Source organism: Eriocheir sinensis, chromosome 29 (assembly GCF_024679095.1).
Source record: "Eriocheir sinensis breed Jianghai 21 chromosome 29, ASM2467909v1, whole genome shotgun sequence".
Classification (NCBI taxonomy): Eukaryota; Metazoa; Arthropoda; class Malacostraca; order Decapoda; family Varunidae; genus Eriocheir; species Eriocheir sinensis.
The window spans coordinates 13,417,945-13,433,878 of NC_066537.1; the positions used below are offsets into that span (position 1 = coordinate 13,417,945).

Here is a 15,934-nt window from a genome sequence, read left to right on the forward strand (position 1 = left end):
CTCCCTCTCACCACCGCCATGTTCCCCCCTGACCGCGTGCATAGGTCGACCCAAGCAACACTCACGTTGGTAAGAACATGTAGCGCCATCAGGTCAGCTGCAGTCGTGTGAAGCGGGCCTGACGGGGCAGAGCTTTATCCACTGAGCTATCGGTGCCGTGTGTGTGTGTGTGTGTGTTCCTAGTTCTTCTTTTATAATTGTATGTTAACGTCTTCTGAAACCCTTTTCGGACACTTTACCGTTTCACCCAACCAACGATTTTCTGACGTTTTTCTGGTGATAGATGTAGTGAATTGCACGATTTTGTACCTCATTTCCGTCGCAAATGTCTACTTTTCGTTATGCCTCTTTTCACGTTATGCCTATCCCCTGCCCTAATCGATCTTGGGGACCGTCTGCCTCTCCGTGCAGTGACTTATGCTGCGACAGGATCAGCTCGGGGGCAAGTTTCTCCCCCGCACCTTGAGGACGACGCTTTCAGCAGGTCCATGGCGTAAGAGCTCGTATAGGAAGCAGTTCACGTCGACGCGGACCACCACAGTGTGGCGGGGCTCCACATAAAAGCCCTTTTGAGCAGGGTAGATCATCTCATCAGTTCTCCTTGTCCACCCTCGCATGGAGTATATATCTCATAAGAACTTAAGAACAAGAAGGCTGCAAGAGGCTGGTAGGCTAATACAAGGCAGCTCTAGTAAATCAAATTAAACCGAACCTCATTTTCCGTTTAAAGTAAACCCTCATCTTGAAGGTATCCATCCTATTGTGCTCTTTGAAATAAAACCCATGCAGTACCCAGATGGCACGATTCTTAGCCACAGTGCATTGCGCCACCACCTTCGTTCCCGCCGTCGAGGAGCGGCAGCCGCGGGCCCAGCAGGGCAGCCACCACGACCAAAATATAATGAAAAAAATCAAGTAAGTTAGTTAAACACGATCGTGTTTAACTAACTTGATTCCCTATATTCTGAGTGTTTGATGAAAGCAGATCAGTAGATATCATATATCTGGATTTTCAAAAGGCATTTGATAAGGTCCCCCACCAACGATTGCTCAGCAAACTATTGGGGCACGGTATCTCGGGTAACATTCACAATTGGCTTGTGGACTGGCTCTCTGAGCGGAAACAGAGAGTAGTTCTAAACGGTGTTACATCTAACTGGCTCAACGTCAGAAGCGGCGTACCTCAAGGATCAGTGCTTGGCCCCATGCTCTTCTTAATTTATGTTAATGATATCGATGATGAGCTCACTTGCAAAGTATCAAAATTTGCTGATGACACAAAAATTGCTAGTAAAGTAACTGCAACACTCGACGAAGAAGCTTTACAATCAGATCTAGATCGACTTGCACGTTGGGCCAATCAATGGCAAATGAAATTTAACGTTGACAAATGTAAAGTGTTGCACATCGGAAAAAATAACAAGCGCGTTCGGTACGTAATGAATGGCCAACAACTTTCTGCAGTAAGTAAAGAAAAGGATCTTGGAACCACTATATCAAGCGATTTAAACCCCGGTCAGCATTGTTCAGAGGTAGTTAAAACTGCAAACAAATTGGTTGGCTTCATCAGACGAGTCTTTAATAATAAATCTGAAAAAGTAATATTAAAACTGTATAATTCGTTGGTTCGACCCCGTCTAGAGTACTGTGTACAGTTTTGGTCTCCCTATTACAGAAAAGACATAGAAAAGTTGGAACGGGTCCAACGAAGAGTAACAAAGATGGTTCCTAGGTTGAGAAATTTACCATATGAACAAAGGCTTAAAAAAGTAAATTTATTCAGCCTATCAAAACGAAGAATGCGAAGCGATCTAATAGAAGTGTTTAAAATGTTCAAAGGATTCAGTGATATTAATGCGGAAGATTACTTTACAATTGATCGATCAAACAGAACAAGAAGAAATCACAATTTGAAGATAAGTGGTAAAAGATTCTCATCGCACGAAGCTAAACACTTCTTCAATCGAGTTGTTAATGTTTGGAACTCTCTACCCTGTGATGTCGTTGATAGTACAACAGTTACGGCCTTCAAGAATAGATTAGACAAGTATTTTGAATCCAACCAGCAACTAAGATATTACTCATTGTCGTAATAACGTTAAGTTCTTTCGAATACTGGTGTCCTTGTCCGCTTTTATCCCCCGGTTAGTGGTTCCCAAAATTTCCACCTGCTTTTTATATCAACGCCAAACACTAGAGCTACAAGGAATTTTCGTCATATGTCATGTTTGGTTGGGGAGCGTACAAACTTGATGTATTGGACTGTAAAACTGGCCCTCGGAGTAACTAGTGCTGCTGAAAGTGTTACTGGACACAGCTAACCTAAATCTTTTTTTTGCAGTGATCACACCCAGCCGTCCAGTTTTGTACGTAGAAGTGAACATCAAAGACTTGGGTGTGAACGAAAATGGGTTGTCAACGGTACCTTTCCAGCCACCCAGACCCCTTCCCCCCCGGCTCCTGCTCTCACCCAACCACCCCTCCCTAGCCTCCATCTCTGCTGCCTCACTCCACAAAGGTATGTGCAGTTTTTTGCATGTTAATTATTAGGTAGGCATCTTCTTCAAATTCACACTGAGAGACCTTAAGAGCAAATTAGTTTAAGTGTTTTACAAAAATAAAATAAAAATATTCTAGGCTCTACATTTAAGTCTCATTTTCTATTGAACTAGTAAATATGTTATTGGATTTATTTCAAGGATAAAATCATACAGTTTATAGATATTTCGGGCAATGAGTGTCTTGCTCATTGCCTAGACATTTATTTAACAAATTTATACACAAGTAACAAAAAATAAAATTAGTGCACTGGTCAAAGTTAGTGTTGCCAATGTGAATTTAAAAGGGAATTCTTTGTACATACCAAAAATAATTAAGGAATGAAATCTGTCAAGTGTAGGATGAGAGATTTTCACTTTTAGTGGAACTGTTACAAAGATCAATGAATGGCCAGCTAAGTGTCCATTTTGCTTGAATACCGTGCCAACTAAACACAAGTGGTGATGCATTGTGTTTATTCCTCACACAAGAATTGCAAGCATTCCATATTTCTGCAAGACAGCAGTCTGTCACTCATGAAAAATTCCTGTAATAATTAGCTATTTTCAGGCCTCACAACTATGCAGATGGAAATGCTGTTATCTTAACAGTGTGACTAGTGAGTGACAACACTTGAGCATTCAGCAATCAACAACACTTATCATCTCTGCTGACTGCACGTGTAAATAAGTAATCAGTGACCGCCTCAATGAATACCTGAAGGATCACTCGGCGCACCTCATCAGGGGACCCCAGGCATGGGACTCTGGATTTGTGTGTGGTGTGTGATCTGGAAACTTGGTGTATTTATAAGTCCACTTGACAAACTTTAATTTATTTATCATGCCTTACCAAGGAAAGAAAAGCTTCTAAAACAGTTTTGATCAACCGAGGGTTGCCACACCATATGGTGATGTTGGTTATATAAAGCTAAGAGCTTTTTACATGAAGACTGTCCAGTCACCTGCTGCCAGCAATAGTTGTGTGGCTTTCAAGAAAACTGGGGAGAGTATTGTGGAGGAACCCGTGTCATGACAGGCCAATAGTAATGCCGGTGTGTATTATCACTAGAATTATCCACCGTTTTACTCTTCTTGAAGGCACTGTGTGCCTTGCCATTTTCAGAATGTTAAACCATAAGCCAGATAAAGACTTGTAAGTTGTTCATTGGTAATAAAGCCAAGTTTATGGAAAGTAATAATGTAGCAAGGAGGAAGGCTATATTAACATTGTAGTTTCAATGTTTCAGTTTAGAGGAAATGAGGTTACATAATAAACTTAGGCCACAAAGAAACATGAGAACTCATATCAGTGATTTTTGTGCCAGATTGCCTCCCACCAGCACACTGTTGGCCCAAAGACCTGAAGGAGAGGTCTTCAACAAAGCACTGCTTATGTTATTTATGACTAGTTTTGTCTTTTCCACATATTCACACTGTGGTCACTGGGACGATGTAGGAACAAAAGTTTGCTGTATAAGTTGATGTGCAAGACTCAGAGACCCAAAGTTTGTTACACGTGCACAAGACCTTGGCACACAGTTGTACAACATGGAGTCTATAATTTACAGATTTATAACCATAACTCTGCATTCCACCCTACCATCACCTGCTTCCTCAGTCAGGGGATATTTAATCATATACAAATGCTTCTTATTTGTTATAAATACTAATACCACTAATGTACCAATGTAGACGTAAATGTAATCTTGTGTTGACACCACAATGTATACACCGATGTCAACATATTCCAAGCTTAAGGTCCTGAAAATCTTTGCAGGCATAAAAACAATTGCTGGGCATTTCACAGACAGTGTGTACAGGTTGTTACACTTTTATATAGTACAGGAAAGATACAGAGTATGAAAGAGCAATCATCTTTGCTGACACTTTAAAACCTTAAAAGAAATATCAGACACACCTAATATCTACACTTGTTAAGTACACACAGCATGCCTGGAGTAATACTGAGGCCGCGGCGTCTGGGCCGGAGTGCCTTGCTTCGCTACACCGGTGCATCGCTGGAGTCAGGAACAGACCCAGTCGTAGTACCAAGCTGTGTTTATGCAGGCGACACTACTGCCATAGGATAAGCTGATTACATTCCTATGCTATCGTCTTACCTTCCACTTTCTATTTAAATTTTTAGTAAATAAATATTGCCACCTTTTATAATCTAATAAGTCACTTGTGTAGCCGTATCCCTCTCTAAAGCCAAATAGAACAATCTTTTGTTAAAATGCTTTGCAATAATTTTTTACAACCAACTTACTTCCTATTTCTTATATAAATATTAAAAGACTGAACAATGTGAAACTTGAGAACTATATTTTTTTTTCTCTCTTAAATCTAAATTTAAAAGGACTGGATAATCACAAACCTCGGAACAGGCCAAGGCCAAGCTGGGGCTTGATGAGTGTCAAACCCCTCGCCACAGAGCTGCCAGGCGTGTGGTGCCCAAGAGTGAGATAAAAACACTTAGCATGGCAGCACCAATCCTCCGCACCAGTCAAAAAGTGATTACCCCCGCTGGTGGGGGTAAAGCTTCAGTGTTTTTTTTCCTTTCTACATTTCTTTTGAAGCTGATTTTCACAAGGATTTTTCCTTCTTCCTATAATCTACAACAACCAACAAAGCTCCAAGTCACTCTCAACCTCTCATACCCACCAAATCACAAAGTTCTGCTTCACATCAATGTTTATTCCTCACTCCCCATCCCTTTGCCAGAAATGTCATGTAAGGCATAACCCAGCATCATCACAGTTGAGATTCAGATAAAGCACCAGCTCATTCTTCTCCTCCCTAACCAACCAATTGGCAAACTCTCCACCATACAAACATAATGAGTATCCTCCCAACGCTTCCACAGGACTACCTAACGCTGTGGGAAGCTGGGTTCACTAAAATATTGTGCGTGTTTTGGGCCCTCAGGACACATAAGGTAGTGTCTTAACAAGGAAACGGGCCCATAGGAATGCATATAAAGGACGAAGGCAGATTACTCCAGCTGTGGGTCTCCTTCCTCTCCCTCGGGGGTCTCCTCTTCTGGTGGTCGTGTCCACTTGATGAGAGTCTCGGGGGAGCGGAAGAGGAAGACTAGCTTGGCAAACAGGTCCTCCTCCAGCTCTAACTCATTGCTTTCTCTCACCAGGTAGATGTCGAGGCACAGCTGTGAAGAAATGCACATCAGTAGAGCAGCACATGGATACACAGGGATGGAAGAAGACTACAAGAGGCCTCCAAGTTGGATGGAGCAGCTCAGGTTGTCTGCACAGTTCATAGTACACTGGCAGATATTTGAGAGGGGAGTTCTAATACCACCATGTTTATGCAATACTGCCTTATTAACCCGGTAGCAGCGACGGGCTAAATTTGTGGCTTTACCGTGAAGCAGCGATGGGCCAATTTTGTGCCATGATATAAACCCCAAAAAATAGAAGATGCATAAACTGATCACAAATGCTTTGATATATATTATGAAATGGTTTGTGTGAATGATGATTTTTTCTCGCTTAGAGGGACCATTAAGAAACATGATCCCCGCTGCTACTGGGTTAATCTGGCTGAATTCTTTGGTAACCTTATTCCTCACCACCATCAGCTGCCTTCACCCATGGTCACCTTACCTGCATTATTCGGTCAACGTTGGGCAAGTCGTCAAACATGATCTTGAGGGCTGAGCCGGCGAAGTAGCCACGCAGCATCTTCCCGGCGACCAGCACCAGCGTGGTGTACATCCCCACAATGCTGAGGAGATGAGTTGTTGCTTCAAGGTGAGCTGTAAGAATCTATTGTACAGTCTGTTCATATTTTACACAGACTTGGGTTTGTGGAAAGGTTGAAAGAATTGTTGTTGATTATGGGCTAGAGATGACCTAAGACCTCAAGTGAATGATAAAAAGTGGCATAAGACCCACTGTAATCATGTGTTTTGAGGATTTCTATCTTCTGAGGCCTACCTATGCCTCTTGTTATCAAAAAAGGCAAATTAGCACTGATACACTCACCCTCCACCTGAGATGAAGCTGAGGCCCTTGGGGAAGGTCTTGTCGTTGAAGGTGTAGATGGTGAGGAAGCGGCAGTGTTTGTGGTGCGGCAGCCAGTCAAAGTAACGGTTCTCACAGTTCTCCTGCACCTCCCACCACTCCTGTCTTGACGCCAAATCTGCAAATCCAGCGCTTTGCAGAGTCAGCTGCAGATCCACGAACCCCTTTGATTTATCTGAGAGAGAAGGAGAAAGAGTAACAAAGTAAGGCCAGGCTGATTAGAGGGACAAGTCACTGAAGCCCTGAAATATCCCAAAGTCAAGCAGCGTTGACTCGCCACACAGGGGTTCTGCAAAACTTTCTATTCATCACTTGTATATTTGTCAGACAGTAAAGTAAATGCCCTACATTTTATATGAAATATTTACATTTCTATATATTGTATAAGCTTTGTATAAGGTAATGTAGGGTGTTCAATTTGCCTGATTTTTTAATAAGCAGTTAATGAATAGGCAATTTCATAATGACCCTTCACAATGTACTGTGCTGCTCAGAAACACTACTCCATGCCCAGACTTTCTGATGCTAGAGTTGTCCAACAAGACTATTTTTTCAGCATGCCTGACAGTTGTTTCCTCCCAAATAAGGAATCGGAGCATTGTTTTCATTATCACCTCCTGGCAAATAGCTGTACTGAAAAAGTCTGGAATAGTAGTTGTTATGTGTGGTGTACACCTTAGAGGCAGGAGCATGTAAACCTTGGCCTGAGTGCAGCATCACTGAAGAAGAAATACTCATTCATACTGTGTTCTTGTGTATTGTATCACGTTTGATTTGACATGGGTGACTTCAGCCGTTGATATGTCATGGGTTAGTCACCTTCCAACTGAGGCACATATTCTGCCTGGCCCTTGTTGGTGACCTTCAGGAACTTTGGGAACAGGTTGGGGATCATGACGGGGTTTTGCTCCAGTTCTCCCTCCAGGATGCGCACCAACCGCTCCCTCATCGGGTTCCTCACTTGACCTGGGGAGCAAAATGAGAATGAGGACGGGTTACACATTTGTGTTTTGAGGAGACTTGGAGTGGTGGATATATCTTTTTGAGCAGCATCCCTTCCTTTCCCTCCTTGGACACAAGTTACTCTGGCTGTGGGGACTGCACAGCAGGGGCATAAATAAATCTACAACACCCGAAACAATGGAGCGCTGGACAACACGCAGCTGAGCACCAGATGAAGGGTGTCATCAAGCAAGCTGGTGTTGTTAATCATTTTTATAAAGATTGGGTGAGGCACTTCAAAGATGACAGCAGTGTCAATAGGCCCACAGCAAAACCATTCCCAGGATAAAAATGGAGAATAAGCTCCCCCTGGGGGAATTGATCCTGCACTTATCAGGACATGATTTAGCTGTGGGCATATTACCATACATTGCTGACATCTTTGAAGCACCTTAGCCTGCAGTCCCTTGCAGAATGCTTTCCAACACCCTTGTGTTGTTCAAAGCTCTGTCGTTGTTTTGGGTGTCTAAGACATGTTTTTGCCACTGTTGTAAAGTCCCTGAACCTAGAGCTACTTGTGACCGTGAAGAGAAAAGGGAACTGACCAACAAGATACATATTCACTTATAGGCAAGGTACGAGAACACTGAGGATGTGGACTGGCTGGCCAATGCAATGGTGCAAATTAACAGAGAGTTAGCAGTGAGTATTGTATTTCACTATTAATGTATTCTGGTTCAGGTGCGCAGCATATATTTGATAATCATCTCGGTGTACGGAGGTTAAAACCTCAGAAGTTCACATTTTACAGTCATATGTCTTCATTACCTGCTGCTCCTGCATATGTTTGTGTTGTGTGTAAACTTGTAATTCACAATATTCAATACTTCCCAAAACTGTTTACCATTTCTAAACTACAACCTGAAGAGAAAGTTTTAGGCTGTTGTTTCTCATACTGAAGCACAAATTCAGAGTCAAAGAAAGTCATCATTGTCATCATCAGGGACTCTGTGTTTCCTGCAGAAAAATATTGTTGGTAAGGGCATGAAAAATTTTCACTTCCTCACAAGCATTTTCTTCTGCAGGAAGAAAAGGATCCTTAATGATTAGTTCTTTTCTGGAGGAAACAAAGGACCCCTACTGATGATAATGATGTGTTATATGGTATATTACTATATTTACTTTGTTTCAACCATCTTTGACTGAATTTGTGCTTGATAAGGAAATGCAACCAAAAATAAATTCTCCACGTTTAACTTTAAATTCCAGACTTCTGACAAGTTTTTAGTTTGGATAACAAGGTACCAGAGAGTGAATTACATTTTCCCACAATGCGAATCAGGATGTGTGGGAATATCAAGGCAACATCTACCGTCGCTCTTAATTTAGTGCCAAAGTTTTGAGAACGTACCTTTGTATGCCTCGAGGTTCACCTCGGTCTGATCCTTGCACTCGGAGGCTATGTCTGGGCCATTCGAGGGTCGTTTTATCATCCAGTCAATCTTGAGCTTTATGGTGTGGTTGCTCTGAAGCTCCATGATCAGCCGTTGCTGGGGACAAACATCAACCATATAGACAGAGGAAGGTGGCTGGTGCCTCATGGCAGCCATAAGTTATTTACACCAATTTGTGTATTCCATTCCAGTTACTTGATCACATTAAATGTCTTAATTAACATATTTTAAACAATTTAATGTCACCTAACTCAATAAGTACTCATATCATGCTAAAGCCACTAAGTTCATCCAATTATTTTGACTTTAATTTTACTTTGGCTCATTTTGTCTGGTAGTTTTTTCTTTGATGTGAACACTAACTGAAATGATGGATCAAAAGTGACTTAGGTTTGAGGACAGGCCACCTAGTCAGGACCATGGGATCTGTGTGGTCTGAAGATGCGTGTCAATCAATCAGTCAGTCTCTCACCTGTGCTGGCGGGGATATGCCCCAGATGGCCGTTGAGTTGCCGTTTAGCTCTGCCATCACCACGTCCGAGAAGTCATAGTTGCTGAGGAATGTCTGGGCCTGGCGGTCGGTGCGGTAATGGTAGTTGAAGGAGTACCAGTCCGTCTGGCTGAACCTGTCAACCAATTAGTGAGGATGAGTATTCAAAACTATTCATTAACCCCTTGACTGCAGATTTCCTACAAGAAGACATCACCAAGCTACAGGAATGAACAAAAAGTGGCCGCTACAATTCAGTGAAGAAAAATGTAAAGTCATGCACCTTGGGAGGGGAAATCCAGCATACCAATACCACATGGGAAACACTCCACTATCCACCACAGAGGCAGAGAAAGACCTGGGAGTATATGTTACCAGGCTACCAGTGAAAGCCAAATCCATGCCAATCGCAGTGGACGAGTTAATAAAAACTTGTAGCAGGCTGCAAGTATTCAATGATAAAAATTAGCCACATTTAGGGAATTATTACCAAATAAATATTTAGGAAACCATAAGAAGTAATAGTGTGAAAAGTCCAAGTGTCCTTACTGCGTGAGGCTTTGCTGCTGGGCCGTCATGCGGAAAATGGGCTGGTAGGCTCCCACAGTGATCTGGACCGTGACGTCGTAAGGCGGGTTGGGCTGTCCCACCGTGTTGCTCAGAGCAAACAGCACCAGAGGGAACCAAATGAAGGCGATGACCCCAAAGAGGGCACAGCCTCCCATGCCATACTTGATAATCTTCCGCTTGCTCTCTCCTCGCCCCTGTGGGTACTCAATCTCTGCCCGACGCTCACACTGTATGGGAGAGAACGGCAGAGTTTGAGTTTTTAATTCTTATCAAAATCTGAAATCTTAACTTTAATTGCAAGCAGAGAATACCGAAGCCATTCACTGTGAGCCTACCCTGCATGCATAAAAGCATCTGATCTTTATCAAATTGGTCTGTAAAACTTAGTTACTTTCCCTGGTCATGAAAGAAGAAAGTTTGGTATATTTTAGCATCCTGGATAAGAAAGACCATATATTTCAATCTAGCCAGATCAATTATTACAGGTATGTCTGCAGCACCAACTCATTTTCAAAGAAGGAAAATGCAGGACTGGTAGCCTTTGATGGTTGTATTGAAGAGAGAGCATGTAAGTCTACATCCTGCAGCAGAGAAGTGATGAAGATGCCTCAACAAACCTTGAGTCTGAAGATGTGAGAGAAGATGTCCTCCATCTTGACCCAGTCACTGATGCTCATACTTGTGTTGGTCCAGATCCAGTCCATCAGCGTGCGCAGCTCAAACAGGAAAGGCACAGTCATGAACCTGTAGACGCACGTATGCATCAGTCACCTCACCTGTAGCTGCCACCACCGCTGATGCAGGTCTTAGGAATTTCTATTTCACTCTTTCCAGCTGAATTTTTTTTATTATTTACACAAGACATAGATAGTGGCACTTAATGAATAAATGTTTTCACTCTAAAAATATATTATTTATTGTACTAAAACATCAACCATCAACGTATGTCAGATATAGTTCACTTCATAACATGTGCCATCCTGGAATTAATGCTTCCACTGAACGTGTCTTTTCTCTCATGAACAAGCTGCGGGCACCTGAAGAAAAAACCCACCTTCAAACTGCAGTGTTAAAAGCAATGCCAGAAGCATTCTAATACAATAAAAACAACCATGCCTGTGCTGTTTGTGTAATATATACGATGCTTCTATAGCAAATGTCTAACAATAACACCTCATTTACGAGTCACGCTCACTTGATTCAGGCAAGTGAAGCCACACCCAACACACACGATACCGACATGAGTACCATGTTATCAATGGCTTCATCCTTGGTGTCAGTTTGTATCGTGCTGAATGTGTAACGATACTTATTTGAGTGTGTGTACATAGAAGCACTTGAGATACTAAGAAATGCTTGGTGTCCTTTCCATAATGAATCTTTGTATTTAAAAAATGAAATTGTGGTTTGGCAAAGAGCAAAGCTTACGCACAGCCTGAATGAGAAGTAGTTAAGGTAGTTGTATTGCTTGCAGAGGAAGTTCCCGAGGATCCTGGTCGGGTAGCCGCAGCGTATCTGGTACGCTGAGAGGAGGAGGTTGAGGCACTTCACCATGTACCAGATCTGTGGTGGCCGCTTAGCATTGAACTCCCTGAAAAGAGCCAGTCATGAGTGTGTGAGAGGGTGTATTTAGTGTGTGTGTACATGTCTCAAAGCACATGAGAAATATATCTATTCGGAAGAAATATCTCTTCCCCAACAACCTGCCCAAGATTAGAACCTGGGCCCCGAGATGCAAAGGAAATCCCCTAGCATCGAGCCACCCAAAAGGTGCCCCACAGCTCTAGACCTTCAGAGCCCTTATCTGCATCTCCGGCCATTCCGTGTTGTGTACTGGAAGGAGGACAGTAGAAATGGCAATGTGAGATTTGTAACTCTCCATTCCATGCCATATCCATGCAAGAAGCCCCTCCCTATATAGACGATGTAGAAAGAGCATAGTCACTCTGTTGCTGGTGACTGGTTACAGCTAACCCAATGGGTGTTAGGCAAAGCCTTTTTGAGAGTGGGCACTCAATGGAGCTTCCATATTTTGCCAAAGGTTCTTCATATTTGAGGTCAGATGAAGTGGAATTGCCTATGGTGACTCACCTCTCTGTCACTGCAGGTAGAATGAAAAACATCCAGATATGAATCCCAAATGTAAGAGTGACCTGGAGGGAGAAAGTGGTTGAGAATTAATAATAACACCCCTTATTTTTTATGTTAGATTTTGCTTCTTGACCTGATCTATCTCCTATTTTACTTATTCCCCTACATGAATTACTTTTACTTTATTTTCATTCTTCATTACAGCTCCTTTCTTAGTTCATAGCACCTTTCTGATCCAACATATCAAAATGCTATCATTATTATCAGTTTCATTTTTATCCTTTGTTCCTGCTGCTTTCTCTCAAACCAAAATCCTTACCTGGAAGATCAGTTTGCCCAAGATGAACTTCCTGAGGAACAGCGCTCGGTCCACGATGATCAAACCGAACTGCAGGATGAGCATCACCAGGAAGGGGATGGGCACGCGGTTGTCCTCCAGGTACGCCCGCACCCCCCCGTCCCCTTGCTGGGTCTGCGACGGGGAAATAGTGAGTGTTTTATATGATCAATGCTTTGTTTTAACTGTTAATGATAGTAAATCTGTTGGCTTTGTTTGGTTTCATATGACTGAATATTTTGTGCACACCTAATCTTTCACCATGCACACCTTATAGCATTTATTGTTTACAACGAGAAAATGAAATCTTCAGTCAGTGAGGTTGCTTAATTCTCACAATTTCTTATCTGCTTGTTGGCGTGGTTTCTTCGGATGTTACTGGAAAAATTTCCCTTTTAAATACTTATAAACATTTGTTTTTGAGCCATGTCTTGCAACATTCTACCTTTTTTAAAAAAGACTAGTTGTGTGTTTTATTTCCCTGTAGAGGGCAGCACTGCAGTCAAAATGCCTTACCCAGCTTGGTTAACACTCAGACCCAAGACTCAGCCACTCACCCCAAAAGCTGCAAATCCAAAAATAAGAACGAAAAAGTTGAAGAAGTCGCAGAAAAACATGTAGGCGTACACGTCCACGGAGACCTGTGACTCCTGGTGAAGCAGCCGATCCAGGAAGCCGCGCACCTTGCTGACTTGCTTCTCTGCCCTGCGAGAGGATTTGAGGCACATGTGGTTTCAGAGGTTTCCAAGATAGATTAGTGATAATTATAAGTAAAGCTGGTGCATCTTCTCTTCATTTAAAGAATCTGAATTAGTATTCATAAGACAGTTACTTTAGGTGCAGTCATGTTTTCCAATTGGAATTTGCAAAAACTTTACTGTTGTTCATCCATTACTTTTCACAGACACTTACCCTCCCCTGGCAATCCTAGGCAGCTGCTGCAAGTTTTCTTTCACCTCCTCAAAGTCAGGCTTCTGAAGGTCCCTCAGTGCCTGGAGGTTACAGGCAGCACAGGTCACATGCACTGAGTCTGAGGCACCAGACTGGGAGGGCTGGGAGATGTGTGTGCAGTGGGAGGTGAGGGATGGCGCGCGCTGACTGAACGAGACGCGTGACCCCTCCGATAGGTGGCGCCGGTGCTCCGGACGCACCACCAGGGAGGAGGTGCGAGGCTTGGTTGTCTCTGCTCCACCTGGCACCTGTGACACTAAGGATGAGTGCCGTGCATGCTGGCCAGGCATCCACGGCCTCCTGTAGCCTGCTGTTTCACTCCCTGCTCGCTGTCGGTACACCACGTCAGAGTCAGGGTCTGCCAGGGGTGTCTGGCTGCCCTCTGAGAGTGGCAGGTAGTGTGAGGGGGAGGATCCTGGCAGGGGCTCTGAGGCACGGGATGGCAAGGACTCGTCGTTAGCATTCAACAGCAGGGAACTCTCCTGCTCCTGCCACGTGAGAGACGCCTCCCGCAGGGTGGTGGGGAGGGAGCTGTCCCGAGTGTGGCCCGTCGAGGTGAGGGAAATGTCCTTGAAATCCTTGGAGGTTGGGGAACTGCTGACTTTAGTATCCTTAGAAAAGAGGGACTCCTCCTCGTGGGTGTCTTTAGACAACAGCGAAGTGTCCTTTGTGTAGGATAGAGTTGATGCATCCCCGTCCTCCTTGGAGGTTGGGGCAGACAGAGTTGACTCATCACCTTTCCTGGCTCCCCGGGGGGTGGAGGATGGGGAGGAGGTGGGGGTGTGGGCGGGGGAGGTGCGGGCAGTGACTGTGGGGGTCATGTCAGAAGTCTCCTTCCACAGCCCGAGGCTCTTCAGCATGAACCTGTAACAGCCATAGTTGTTAGTTTGGCACTGACATATTTTCTAAGAATCAAACAGAGAAGTTTTGCCAAAGGAAAGAATGTATATGCAATGTGAAAGTAAGAACAAGGAAGAGGAAAAGAAGAGAAAGTGAGAGATAGAACAAGAGGAAGGAGGAGGGCAAGGTAGCAGTGACCTTATCTGAGACAGGACAGTTTAAGGACAAACAAAAGAGGGGAAAGAAAAGAGTTCAAGTACTTCATCCACAACAAGGGGGTGCTGACAGTATAACCCTGGCAACAAGTAGTTATCCTCACCTGTGGAAGAAGACCACCAGCAGGAGTGCCAAGTCGTACACGGCGTATCTGTTCTTCTTCTCGATGCCAATGATGCGCGGCGGCCAGAAGGGGGCATTGAGGCGCTCCACTTGGTTCCACGGGAAGAAGTCAAACTGGAACAAGTACTTCACCACCACAATAATCTGAGGAGGAAAGGACACGCTTCAAGTCCTCTAACTAACAATTAACGCAGAGAAAATGGCACTGGGGAAAAACTAGCCTGACAAACAAGAGTAGAAGGAACATGACAATGCATATAAAAAGAATGAGTATAATAACCACAATAACTGGAGGGGGGAAGGGGACACTTCTTCATCTTATATTAAGTACAATCCATATAAAAGAAAATGGAGCTCAGAAACAACTAGTAGACATATGGGAGTAAAAGGATTATAACAATGAAGTAAATTAGCAAGAGATATACAGGTGCATGCATCTCATTTTACAGGGGTTTAAATTGCACTTTACAGAATAACCCTGTAAAAAAGTCAAATTAATTTCTTATTTTATGCCTTTCATTTACATCAATACAAACTAAACCTCTGGACCTACCATTATTATGAAAAAAATTGTTTAAATTATGCAGAGCTCACTATAAGTTGTCTTTTCAAAGAACAACCCATTAACCCTTAACCCTTAGATGGCAGTGGAACTCTATATAGATGGTACAAAATTCAGTCAGTCAGTTTTGTATGGCTGAAATATAACAACACTTCCAGGTTGCGGTAGAATCTCTATGTAGATGATAGTTAAAACATCTCTTATGCGACGTAACTATATTTATACTATAGTCCTTGGGTCGGCAGTGACTATAATTATATAGACGATTAATTTGGGAGGAGCTACTCTTCAAATACTGCCACCATCTAAGGGTTAAACAAGGGCCACCTGTGAAATATCAAAGGCTAAAAGCATCCATCAGAAGCATAAGGAAAACAACACTGAGACACGTGATAAAAGAAGTGGACGTAAAATGTAATAAAGACCTCAGTGTAAGCGATGACGGTGATCCAGAAGGACTTGGTGGGGCGCGGCACACTGAGGGAGCCCCAGAGGAACACGAGGAAAGGCAGCGGCAGCGACAGCACACTTGCGGACTTGATTTGGTTGACGAAGATCATGATATAGCAAACCAACTCGGAACGGGAGAGCATGGCGTACCTGTGAGGAAGGATAATAGGAAGTGGTGGTGGTGGTAATAAAAAGCAGAGTGAAAGAGGGAACAGGACAGGCATGAGGGAATTATTATAACTTCTGGGGAGCAGCAACATAGTGGGGAGGGTATCTTAGGCTTTTTATTTTTTTATTTTTCTCTTACCACCGAGCTGCCTCCTTT

At 43.3% G+C, this 15,934-nt stretch overlaps 1 protein-coding gene and 1 long non-coding RNA gene across 13 annotated transcripts in view; one reads left to right on the top strand and one right to left on the bottom strand.

Annotated features, from left to right (window-relative positions):
- LOC127005090 (uncharacterized) overlaps nt 1–10,650 on the top strand; it is a 10,953-nt gene extending 303 nt beyond the window's left edge. Inside the window, exons 2-5 of one of the 2 annotated variants that reach the window (XR_007758277.1) lie at nt 2,342–2,518; nt 5,689–5,799; nt 6,139–6,310; nt 10,525–10,650. This is a non-coding gene — a long non-coding RNA (uncharacterized LOC127005090). Of the gene's footprint in view, nt 1–2,341; nt 2,519–5,688; nt 5,800–6,138; nt 6,311–6,520; nt 6,658–10,524 lie in introns of those variants that run through there. The other variant, XR_007758278.1, reaches the window with a different exon arrangement.
- Nucleotides 2,723–15,934, bottom strand: part of LOC127005088 (piezo-type mechanosensitive ion channel component-like) — a 60,681-nt gene continuing 47,469 nt past the window's right edge. For all 11 annotated transcript variants that reach the window (XM_050873606.1, XM_050873602.1, XM_050873600.1 and 8 more), the window contains 15 exons: nt 15,585–15,759; nt 14,578–14,741; nt 13,380–14,282; nt 13,025–13,172; nt 12,450–12,602; nt 12,131–12,192; nt 11,472–11,630; nt 10,657–10,783; nt 10,019–10,266; nt 9,452–9,605; nt 8,937–9,075; nt 7,403–7,549; nt 6,545–6,758; nt 6,164–6,284; nt 2,723–5,706 (listed from right to left, as the gene is read on the bottom strand). In XM_050873606.1, the coding sequence (XP_050729563.1) occupies nt 5,536–5,706; nt 6,164–6,284; nt 6,545–6,758; nt 7,403–7,549; nt 8,937–9,075; nt 9,452–9,605; nt 10,019–10,266; nt 10,657–10,783; nt 11,472–11,630; nt 12,131–12,192; nt 12,450–12,602; nt 13,025–13,172; nt 13,380–14,282; nt 14,578–14,741; nt 15,585–15,759 (3,085 nt within the window). In that variant the 3' untranslated portion in view covers nt 2,723–5,535. The remainder of the gene's footprint in view (nt 5,707–6,163; nt 6,285–6,544; nt 6,759–7,402; nt 7,550–8,936; nt 9,076–9,451; nt 9,606–10,018; nt 10,267–10,656; nt 10,784–11,471; nt 11,631–12,130; nt 12,193–12,449; nt 12,603–13,024; nt 13,173–13,379; nt 14,283–14,577; nt 14,742–15,584; nt 15,760–15,934) is intronic.